The sequence below is a fragment of the Miscanthus floridulus genome, chromosome 6, assembly GCF_019320115.1.
Source record: "Miscanthus floridulus cultivar M001 chromosome 6, ASM1932011v1, whole genome shotgun sequence".
In the NCBI taxonomy this organism is placed as follows: Eukaryota; Viridiplantae; Streptophyta; class Magnoliopsida; order Poales; family Poaceae; genus Miscanthus; species Miscanthus floridulus.
In genome coordinates, this window is record NC_089585.1 from 50,662,267 (window position 1) to 50,674,477 (window position 12,211).

A 12,211-nucleotide genomic window follows, 5' to 3' on the forward strand; every position below is an offset into this window, starting at 1 on the left:
GTGACAAAGGAACAGTCCACTAATCTAAAAAAAAGAGCAGTCCACTGGCGTGTCACGTCTATCACAAAGGAGCAGTTCACTAACAGAACTCCCTCCGTCCCAAAATATCTGTTGCTTTCGTTTTTCGAGAAATAACTTTGATAAAATATATATTAAAAAATATTAATATTTATGGTACATAATTAGTATTATTGGAAAGATCTTTGAATCTAGTTTTTTAATAAATTTATTTGGAGATACAAATATTGTACGTATTTTCTACGAATCGAGTCGTAGCACGGAAACAAAAAAACGATAGAGTATGAATTATTAGAAGCAGACAAAAGTTTGAGTTACTTGAAAGGAAGACCTGATGTGGTGTCACGTCTATCACAAAGGAGCAGTTCACTAACAGTATGAATTATTAAAAGCAGACAAAAGTTTGAGTCACTTGATAGGAAGACCAGCAGTTTTTTCATCATAATTAATTAGTAAAGAAATAAAAACTAGCTTTCGCTGAGTATATATAGGAGTGAATGACCCTGCGGCCTTGCAAGTATTCGCTCCTAGCACCAAACTCAAAACAATGGGAAGTTCTCGCTTCTTTCTCACCCTTCAACTCCTCCTTTTAAGCTCCTTTTGCTCAGTTCGTCTTTCCAAACCATTTACCACAGCCAAAACTGATTTTTTTGCACTTCTATCCTTCAAGTCCCTCGTATCAAGCGACCCACTTGGAATATTGTCGTCATGGAATGGTTCAGTGCACCACTGTCTCTGTCCTGGGATCAAGTGTGGCGGCCGCCATTCTGATAGGGTCGTCACTGCTCTCGTCCTAAGCTCCAGCCGTCTTTCAGGTCAGATATCCCCATCTCTCTCGAACCTCTCCTTTCTTCAGGAGTTGAGGCTCTCTGACAACCACTTTACGGGAATCATCCCAGAGGAGCTAGGGCAATTGAGCAGATTGCGCAACATGAATCTGCCTGTGAATTCCCTTGGTGGTAATATACCATCAACTCTCGGAAACTGCACCAGGCTACAGGACCTAAATTTGAGGCGAAATAATCTCCAAGGCACCATCCCTAACAGCCTTGGCTTGTGCAAAGAAATTGTTTACCTATTACTGAACTCTAATAACCTCACGGGTAACATCCCACCAAGCCTTGGTAATCTAACTAGGCTCCTACTGTTTCGTCTAGATGTCAATAATTTAACTGGCACTATCCCTGATTCTCTCGGCCAGCTCCAAGCCCTCGAAACCATTTGCCTTAATGAAAATAGTATTTCAGGTGAGATACCAAGTTCCTTGTACAATATTTCATCTATGCAGGTCTTCCAATTAGCTTACAACCAGTTCAGTGGAAATCTTCCTTCGGATATCGTCGCTAATTTCCCAAACTTGTTGGCACTTGTAGTATTTGCAAATCAACTACAAGGACCAATCCCGAATTCCTTATCCAAATGTTCGGAGTTACATATGATTGCAGTTGCATATAACAAGTTCACAGGTCCAATGCCTTCCAGCATAGGAAATTTACAAAACCTTGAGACTTTTGAGTCTGCATCAAATTTACTAGAGGCCACTGCACCTAGGCAATGGAATAATTTTATGGATGCACTAACAAATTGTACTGGTTTACAAGTATTGGACCTTGGAGATAATCAACTCCAAGGATTTATACCCAGTTCCGTAGGTAATCTTTCAAGCGATCTTTACTTTTTCAGTTTGCAAACTAATCTTATCTCTGGTAACATCCCTGCTGATATTGGGAAACTAACTGGCCTGACAAGAATTCAGCTGTCCAACATGCAACTTAGAGGCACTATCCCACAAGAAATTGGCAGACTTTGGAGACTTGAAATGATAGATCTAGCAAATAACACCATTTCAGGAGAAATTCCACCGACTTTTGGCAACCTTACCAAGATGACCCGTCTCTTCCTCCAAAACAATGAACTTGTAGGGAGTATACCACAGGAGCTAAGTTCGATGCAAGCCTTAGAATCAATCAACCTGTCAACTAACAATTTTTTAGGAAATATTCCAAAGGAAATTATGCTTCCCTCCCTTTCTCTAGCCATGGACTTGTCACACACAACCATCTTAGTGGTCCACTGCCGCTAGAAATAGGCAAGATGAACAATGTACAAAAGATTATCTTATCAAATAACAAATTATTCGGTGACATTCCAAGCACCATCGATGGGTGCCAGATATTACAGACACTCTATCTTGACAGAAACATGTTTCAGGGTTCTTTCCCTTCATCCTTCAGCAACATGAAAGCACTGCTGGACCTTAATCTGTCCCATAACAATTTTTCTGGTCCAGTGCCACAATTCAACGATCAGATGGAGCTCCAACATCTGGATATTTCTTTTAACAATTTCGAGGGGAAACTACCCATAGGAGGAGTGTTCAAAAACATTACTGCAGTGGATGTAAGAGGTAATCCCAATATTTGTGGTGGACCACCACAAATGCACCTGGATGTGTTGCACATATCCAAACACAAAAACAACATCCCAGGAGAATCATTGCAATAATCTGTATAGCTGCTGCATTAGCATGCCTATGCACAGCCATATTGTTCTTTGCTATTCGATACCATAGAAGGCCAAAAAAGAATCCAGCCTCCATTATGAACTTGAAATTTGAGCATAAGAAGGTGTCGTACAATGACATATTCAAGGCAACCGTGGGTTTCTCCTCGGTTAACCTGATTGGAAAAGGCACATTCGGAACTGTGTACAAAGCCACCATGACATTTGAGAATCAGCCAATAATTGTTGCCACAAAGGTAATAGATCTAGAACAACATGGTGCTACTGAATCATTCTTCAGAGAATGTGAAGCATTGAGAAATATTCGCCACCGTAACCTTGTTAAAGTCCTCAGTTCATGCTCTAGTACAGATCACAATGGTAACGATTTCAAGGCTCTAATTTTCGAGTTCATGCCAAATGGTAGTTTGGAGACATGGTTACATACTAGAGCATGTACTGATAATAGATCATTGGAAGCTCTGAGGCTAATCAAGAGGATGGACATAGCTATTGAAGTTGCCACAGCACTAGACTACCTCCACCATCACGGAACTGTGCCAATTGTCCACTGTGATTTGAAGCCTAGTAATGTCCTTTTGGATGAGGAAATGACTGCACATATTGGTGATTTTGGATTAGCAAAATTTTTGGTTCAAGAAGGTATGATGTCTTCTCAGTCAGCAACAAGCATGGGCATGCATCAAGGGTACCATTGGCTACATTCCTCCAGGTACAGCCTTCTCTACTAATATACGTAGTTTCCTCAGTATCATCCTTTCTCAATTGTTCTTAAGAACAATAGATCAACCTATTTACCCTTTACAACTTTGTCCGGTCCTTATTTATTTTGGAAGGTCTGTAGTTTATGAGTTCTTTTTTTTCATTTCTTGGAAAGTGGACCAAACAGTATAGCTTTCATTCCCCTTTCTTTCTTTATTCTTTCCACTATTTCCCTGAGAATAGATTATATTTATGTCAAATTATGTGATCATTTGAAGCTATAATTCTGCTATTGATATCTTGCGATCTCTGACTAATTATTTCAAGGTGGCTGTTTTGTACACTTGTTCAGAGTTTTTATTTAATAAAATTTCCTGTAGGGGCGCAAGCCCCTCCAGCATTCTCAAAAAAAAAAAAAAACTAATTATTTTCGTTGTCAGAGTATGGCATGGGGGGTCAAGCATCAACACAAGGAGACGTGTATAACTATGGCATTCTGCTGCTTGAGATATTTACCGGAGTGAGTCCCACTGATGAAATATTCACAGATCGATTCTGACAAAATAATGGAAATAGTTGATCACAAACTGATTCTGACAAGTGGAGAAAAAGAGACTGAAGATAATGCCTATGAGCCAGGAAAAAATTATGAATGCTTACTTTTGGTGACACAATGTGCACTCATGTGCTGCAAAGAGTCACCAAATGAACGCATTAGTATAAAAGAAGTTGACAAAGAGTTAAACTCAGCACGAGAGAGAAGCTATTGGCATGAGAGAAAAATTAACAGATTAGCGGGTGTAATATTGATAAGTTTCTATATTTGGAGAATCATTGTGCTATATATATAGAAAATTATTGCAAAACTGTTTTCTTCTGGTAGTAAAGGATAATTGACCTTCTTTTGGAGTTAGGTTTCCTTTACGCTTCATTTTTAGGATTTCCGTTCCCAAGTCATATGATCCATGTTGACTAGGTAATTGTATTTCCATCTATTTTTTCTTGAGGTGGGCTAGTGTCTTGTAAGCAGCGTGAATGTGTGATAGTAATAGTATGTATAAAACATCCGCAACAAGGATGATTTCAGCAATGCCAGCATTAATGATGAACACATTCATACTAGTCATATCTCGTGTTTTTGTTATAAAAAGTTTTCCAAATGCGCTCGTTATAGAAAATTTTCAGGTTTTCTAGCCTATTTTTCTCGAACTAAATCCATCTTTGAAAGCTTCTGCAGATATTTTTTTTGAGCTTTAAATGCTGTATTTAGATTTACCGTGTTCCAATCTTTCTCTAATATGACTTTTATTGAAAATTTTAAAAGTCAAGAGATTTTTTTTGTGGTTTTAAAATTCTTATCACTACTTAAAAGAGCATTTGTAGAGCCGCCTCTTTTTTAGGGCCGGCTCAATCTAAAGCCGTCTTTAAAAATGGTTCCCAAAACGAGCCATCTCAAGATATGCATTTGTAGGGACGACTATAGATCTATCCACCCCACAGATTGATTTCTAGAGACAGCCGGATCTACAACTGCCTCTAAAAATATATTCAACTTTGAGTTTGTTTAAACAACCTCAGATCGAGAACGACAAAAACAAATGTTGTAGATCTCAAAAAGTTATACAACTTTCATTAAATTTATCTATTAAGGAAAAATTACGTTTAAATTTCTCATATTTAAAATTTGATCCAGTGGTGACAGGAACATGTACGCGCATTGCTGCTGCATTAGCCATAGCTATAGCTAGCTAGTAGCAGTAGCAGCCTAGTTAGCAATGGCAGCGCCTGTGCCAGTAGTGCTCATCCTCTTCCTCCTGCAACTAGCCTCCTTGTACCCCAGCGTGATCCTTGCCAATGCGGTGCTTGGTCAGAAGGCGGGCCTCCTCGTCATAGACGACGATGAGCCGGCGGAGAATATTAATTAATACTAGCTGCCCCTACAAAATCATTTGTAGAGGTGGTTGAGGTTACCAACTGCCTCTATAAATCAGATTTGTAGGGACGGTTTGGGAACCGCCCCTATAAATTCTTGATTTGTAGAAACGGTTGGGTCTCCTATAAAGGCTCACCAGCCACCCCTATAGTGCTCTACTATAGTAGTGACAACGGCTGGGCTGCTGAGGAGTTACGCCGTGATCTTTGACGCCGACAACACGGGGACCCCGATGCATGTCTTCAGGTTCGACAACAAGATGGACCTCGTCGGGATTGGCCACAGCATCAAGTTCTTCGCCAAGGTATAATATATATAGCACCAACGCCACCTCTCATCACAATCGGAACCAGATTAATCCTGGTATGGGTGCAAAAAAAGCCACCGGATTGATCTGGTGGTGCTAACAGTGGAGCACCAGATCATGTGCCAAGGAGAACACTTACATGTAATGCTTGATCCAGCTCTCTTGACATTCTAAGCAATCCAACACACTTGTGAGCCTCGATCCAAGAACACCTCCCGCTCATCTCTTGACTTGTGCTTGATCCAAGTGAGATTGAGAGAGATCTAGTGCATTTGCTTTGTTAAGTTGCATCTGGTGACACTAGTTCTTCGATTGGGCTGCGGTTTTCTTGTCATTGTTGGTGGTTTCCGCCATCTAGATGGCTTGGAGTAGCTGTGGTCATTGAGGGGAGCGTTGGTGATTGTTCTCCACCTCCAACCGGTGATTTGTGAGAGGTATTGATCCCACATGCGGAGCTGCAAAGGGATACTATAGTGGAATGATCGTGGCTAGTTAAAGTGCACCATTTGATTGATTCCGCGGCACCAAAGTTGTGGGTCTAGTTTGTCACCCTAGTTAGCACACGGATCATTACTTGGGGACTCACAAAATGTGGTCGTAGGTTGCTAGCAAGCAACCAAACTGCAGGGATAAATCATTGCGTTGATCACTTGTCCTTGTTGGTTTGCTACTACTCTCGCTTTCATTTACTTTCATATCTCTTGCTTGAGTGCTAGTTGCATGGTAGAGTAGCCTGTAGTTAGTAATAGCTTTAGTAGTAGAGTAGCTTGTTCCTTAGTTGCTCACTAGTTTAGCTACCTATCTAGTGTTGCTTAGTGTAGCTAGTAGCTTTGTGTGCATGGTGTTGTGTTTTAGACTAGAAATCACTTGCTACTAAAATTGTGTAGGAGCTTTGCTTTGGTGGTGTAGAGCTCGAGCAAGTAGTGGCTATTAGGATAATTTCTTAGACTAATCACATTTGCTCGTGTTGTGGTTTTGTGGAAGAAATTTTTATAGGCTATTCACACAACCCCCCCCCCCCACCTCTAGCCATCTAAATCCTATCATAGTTGTGCTTAAAGAATTTGTGGTAAACTTTGCCAAATTGTAATCTTTTGTTGTGTATAGTGGTTTCAACATTGACATCTAGAGTTTTCTACGAGATTTGCCTATGTTGTTCTTAATACAGTGCAAGCCTATGTCTTACTCGTAATATCCTTTCAAAGATCCAAATATTGTTGCATATAATTAGGAGTATCATATTCCAACATATTTCACTCTGTAATAAGAACATTTTCCTTCCTACACTATAAAAGATAGTGGGTCCTTATTATCTGAGTTCCCTATTGAACAACATACATATATAGTTTTGAGTTTTTTTTTATTTGATTAGTATCTCAAAAATTTAAGGTTATCAAGATGTGCATAACAATTGTGATTATGAACTTTTTGAAAATGAAATGAGTTTTATTAAGAAATGGAAAAGGTTCATTTTAGTTCCTAAACTATCATATTAGTGTGATTTTCCTTTTCAAACTTTGAAACCATACATCTTACCCCATGAACTCTCAAAACCATTCAAATTACCTTTGTGATCTAGTTTGAATTAGTTTTGAAAGACATTATAGTCATTTTCTTAGTTATAAATCGAGGAAAAAAACTTGATAAGGTTTTTAAACTATAGAAAATGTCCGTAAGTTTCTAAACATTCTATAAAATCATAGAGATAAATTGGGTACAACAAATCCAAATAAAATATTTAGAGCTAGTGAAAATATATCTAGATACTTTAAAAAAAGATCTAGTTGTAGGAAACTAGAAAAATATCTAGAAAAATCTACCAAACTCCCAAAACATTCTAATTCATGTCTAAACACATTTTAAAAACTATTCACAACAAAAACATAAGACACAACATGCACAAATGCATAGCAACAAGGTGCTCAACAGTAACATATGTTGCATTCATGTTGGTCGCATGTCATATTTTTGCACATTTCCTATAGTTCAGTTTTGTCTTTGTCCTTCCATGGAAAAAATTGTAATTTGTTTATTATAATTTGTGCTAATAGATTTGGACCATTGGATGGAGATCTGATGGTTGTTAGCTGTCGTCTGAACAAATGCTAGCATATCCCATATTTTTGGCGAGCAAAATTTGTAAAATATTTTTATACATAATTAGAATGTTTTGTGAATTTTCTAGATTTTATTAAATATTTTTCTATTTTCTTATAGCTAAATCTATTTTTAAGCTTCCAGATGGTTTTTTGTGAGCTTTAAATATTTTATTTGAATTCATTGCATCCCAATCTATTTGTATGATTTTTCTCATACTGTAGAATCTTAGAGACATTTTTATAGTTTAAAAACCTTATCAAGTATATTTTTGGATTGTTTTTAACTAAAAACAGAAAGCACTGCCTTTAAAGCCACTTCAGATAAGGACAAGGAGGTATTTGAACGGTTCGAGAGTTTGGAACGTAAAATGTCTGATTTTGGCAAAGAGGAAAATCAGACTATGGCAGTAGTATAAGGATGTAAAGTAAATTTTTTCCTTAAAAAGTTTGTGCCCTTCTGACAAAATTTAGAATCTCTAGATGTATTCTAGCTTGATACATATAGTCGGCATGTTTGTTGTTGACTGCTAATAAGAGTCAGAAGACTTGTATGGCAAATACAAATAATTGATAATTCAAAATTTTCCACTCAATTGGTACACGTACTCCACATTTCCGTTATATTATGTCTTAAATAAAAGAAATTAAACTACTGGCAGTACAGATGGTTAAGACAACGCTAAAACTGTAAAGACTTGATGTCACTTAGACATTGACAGCCATCACCCAGAACGCAACCCCCGCGATCAGAATCAACAGATGGGCGCCGAAGGAAGCATGATTGGCAGCTTTGAGGACATGTGAGGGTGGCTCGGCTTCGGCCTCGTGCGTAGTCAGGAGCCTCCATAAGAGGCCCATGAGAACGGTAGCAGCAGTAGATAACACGAAAACTATGGAGGGGTTGCCGACAGAAGCATTCGTCACGCTGGGTACTGCCACAGCCAAGAATCCCGTAAACGCCACCTTGGTCAATTCCAACGGGGCCGGCTTATCCGTCGGTTGCTTTTCATTTTCGGGCTCCTTGTCCTTGTCCTCGGGCTGCTGTGCTTTACCAGCTGGATCCGATGAGGCGCTACCGCTGCCAACTATTTGTTCTGCTGGTGGCGCCTTCTGATTCTCCGCTTGTGCTCCACTTGGTCCTGCTTGCCCTTGATCCTCTTTATTCGAGGAGTCTTCCTCACAGCTGCAACGCGCTAGCAACATCAAAAGCACTGTGGCCGGAGGGAAAAACGGCAGCCACACTGCTGGTTTCAATTTCTGTGGTAGCACTTCCAATGTAATCAGGACCAGCACCGCGGCAACCGGTACAGCATGAAGAATGAAATTCAAACACCATGGCAATGTCGCGGTCAAGGTCACAGTTTTGCTTTTGCTCTTGGGGCTTGTTGTTTGCTGGCGCTTGGGCTGTGGCTCTGCGTGTTTGGAAGAGGAGGCAGAGCCCATTTCACCTACGGACTCGGAGCCAGAATTTGCAGCTCCGGCCTCCGGCTCCGGCTCTGACGGAGGAGTCCACGAACGCGGAGCCGTGCCAAACACTGTCCAGATGTTCATGAGAGACACGCCAAACGCGGTGGTGAAGAAACTGATGAGCAAGGTGCCACCAAGGAACGTTTCCTGTCCTTGTTGAGCTGTTGATGGCGTCGGGGCTGGAGGCTGAGCGGCACCCAGGAACACAGCTTGTCCCTGACTGTTTCTCAGCAGGCCTTCCAATACCACGCATTCTAGCACCAGGAACATCATGACGGTTACGCCAGCTGAGAACTCCAGCAAGTGCTCCAGTTCACTGTGGTTCTCCGCAGTGGCATCTTCAGCTGTGCCTGGATCGCAGCAGTACCCGATGACGAAGATTATGATGTTGACGACCATGACAACGATCACCATGGTCGAGCAAAATGTAACTACTAACAGAGCATTCTTGTGGAAGAGAAGTAAGATCCCGCAACCTAGGAGCATCAGTAAAACGTTAGCGACGAACAGCAGCACCTTCGTCGCAGCTTTCAGCCTTGGGGCGACATAACTGAGAGGAGGCAAGATGTCGCATGCTTCTGATGCCATCACACACAGGAAGGGTAGTATGCCCATCAATAAAGTAACTGCTGCGAGGTCGGGAAACCTTCTTTGAACAAGACCAACAAGTACTTCCAGCATCCGGATGCCCTGATACTTCCCGGCACCGGTTAAGTTGACTTTCTTGAGAACGATAGCAAGGAGCACAGGGGAAATCATAACTATGAAAGCTCCTGTGAAAGCTCGGACACGATTCCTTAGTTCTTTGTCCTGTAGAACAAACATGCATGCATGAGGGCCTCAAATTTAACCATGAGTCCATGATACATACATAGTACTCCATTCGTTCCAAATTATAAATCATTCTAAAAATCTTGAAGAGTCAAAACATCTAAAGCTTGACCAAAATTACAGAAAAAATCGTAAAGATTTATGACATCAAATATATATGCTATGGAAATATAATTAATAAAGAATCTAATTAATGATACTTAGTTGGCATCATAAATGTTATTATCTTATCATAAAAATTTAGTCAAACGCTTTGACTCTCTAAGATTCTTGAATGACTTATAAATTGGGATGGATGGAGTATTATTTATGTCTGTTATTAAAGTTACAAGTGCAGAAGCACAAGTTGCTTGATGAGCTAACCGACACAAAGGTAAAAAGATTCCTTTCTCTGGAACGCTTTATACTGTATACTAGGGTTCGTTGATGATGAGCTAGTGACCTCAAAAAACAACAAGACTCCGACCTCTTGCAAGGTAAACACTATCCTTATAGTATTTATTTATATTAGGAAAAAGTACTCACTATTTCAATGGTAATACTTATACCTGCATCTTATTGTTCTTTCCACTTGTATCTTGGGAAACCCCTTCGATCTCCACCACTGAATGACTTGTATATGGGCTGGATCCGGGTATAACCCTCCTCTATGTTTCTTTACTCCGTGTTCACTGCAGACGTGACATCGTTTTCCAGGTTAATTTGATAATAATGCCAATATGCCTCCGACGGATATGCATACATACGAATCTTAGCTGAGTATGCACAAACAAAATGAACTTGTTTGGATAAACACATTCTCTCCAAAACATCGATGTTGTCCAAGAAATGTCAACTGATGAAGACGAAATGAGTACCGTACCATTCTCAATAACGCCAAAACAATATTTCAGATCTGCTACATTTAGGGCGTGTTTGGGACCGCGGTTACCCACCGCGCGGTGCGGTACGTGTATCGCGACGCGAGGGCCGCGGTGCCGAAAATGCAGACGCTAGTTCATTTGTGCAGTTCCGATGCCGTGTGCGGGGAAAAGAATCATCGCACCGTGGGAGCGTTTGGCGTGATTCTCGGATTGTTTTCACCGCCGCCGCAAGAAACGCGGTCCCAAACACGCCCTTAGTAATCTCTCAATCAATCAAATGAAAGAATCAAGAACAAGCTAAGGTCAAATTTAACGTCAAACATGCATGCTCAAAAAAACAAGGGGGAGGGAGTGTGAATGGGAGATGTATTTTGTTGGGATCAGCTTGTTTGTACCTTCACACGATACTGGTGCGCCTAGGCAGAATCAACAGGAAGAAGATTGGGGCTATCACCGATGCGTAGTGTAGCTGTGCAGGTAGAATCAACTATAGCGCGCTCTCTCTCTCTCTCTCTCTCTCTCTCCCTCTCTCTGTGTGTGTGTGTGTGTGTGTGTGTCTGGCTCTCTGAGACAAGCTAGGCTTCAGATGAACTGGGGCACATCTTTAAGAAGAGAGTGCAGGGTCCTAAAGAAGAAGAAGAAGAAGAGAGTGCTGGGGAAAATAAAGAGAACTTTCCTGGCAGTGGCAGAACTACGGTGAGGTTCGTGTGGGCTAGCTACTTCGAATGAGTCAACAGCTTATTAGGATCCACTCAAATGAACACGGAACTTCCATACTCTCAGACGCGGACGAACACGGAACTTCCATACTCTCAGACACGGACGGAACATCACTCGGAAAGACATTACCTACTACTACTAATCACAAATTCGCGGGGACAGCGAATACGCGGTGCACCCGACCATCCATACGCGGCTAGCTACTGAACACGTACGGAGACATTACCTACTACTACTAATCACAAATTCACTATAGACATAGTACGTAGATAGATTATGGAACAGAATAAGTGGTGCAAGACATGGAAGGGGACGCCCGAATATATATATATATATATATATATATATATATATATATATATATATATATATATATATATATATATATATATATATATATATATATATATGGAGAGGCTATTCAGTAGCCGGCTACAAAATAAGTTATTCTGTAGCCACCTCCATTTACTATAATTTTATATACTAATTTACTATAATGTCAATACATATTTACGATAGTTGGGTTACTATAACACATGGGGATATTTACCATAACGTTATATTAAACCACTTAGTAAGGGATATTTACGATAGTTGGGTTACGATAGTTGAGTTATGATAATTACTATGTTAATTTACGAGATTATAGTAACTCCTTACTAAGTGGTTTAATATAACGTTATGGTAAATATCCCCATGTGTTATAGTAACCCAACTATCGTAAATATGTATTGACATTATCGTAAAT

General features: G+C 40.2%; 2 protein-coding genes and 1 long non-coding RNA gene across 4 annotated transcripts; 2 read left to right on the top strand and 1 right to left on the bottom strand.

The window, feature by feature from the left end:
* Nucleotides 1-547: 547 nt before the first annotated feature.
* Nucleotides 548-8,025, top strand: LOC136456018 (receptor kinase-like protein Xa21). 2 transcript variants are annotated; one of them, XM_066455776.1, is made up of 3 exons: nt 548-833; nt 918-3,253; nt 3,684-8,025. In XM_066455776.1, the coding sequence occupies exons 1-2, from the start codon at nt 566-568 to the stop codon at nt 2,099-2,101; spliced, it is 1,452 nt and encodes a 483-aa protein (XP_066311873.1). In that variant the 5' UTR covers nt 548-565; the 3' UTR covers nt 2,102-3,253; nt 3,684-8,025. The 2 variants fall into 2 exon arrangements, with proteins under 2 accessions (XP_066311873.1, XP_066311872.1); XM_066455775.1 differs by having other exon boundaries at nt 548-3,253.
* On the top strand, nt 2,113-7,998 carry LOC136460594 (probable LRR receptor-like serine/threonine-protein kinase At3g47570). The gene is made up of 3 exons (XM_066460236.1): nt 2,113-2,425; nt 2,560-3,183; nt 7,877-7,998. Exons 1-3 carry the CDS (start codon nt 2,113-2,115, stop codon nt 7,996-7,998), a joined length of 1,059 nt encoding a protein of 352 aa, XP_066316333.1.
* Nucleotides 8,026-9,722: 1,697 nt separating the features above from the next.
* Nucleotides 9,723-11,405, bottom strand: LOC136458256 (uncharacterized). Its single transcript, XR_010759937.1, has 3 exons — nt 11,139-11,405; nt 10,429-10,551; nt 9,723-9,859 (listed from the first exon to the last, which is right to left on the bottom strand). It is a non-coding gene; the product is annotated as an uncharacterized lncRNA (long non-coding RNA).
* Between the last annotated feature and the right edge of the window lie 806 nt (nt 11,406-12,211).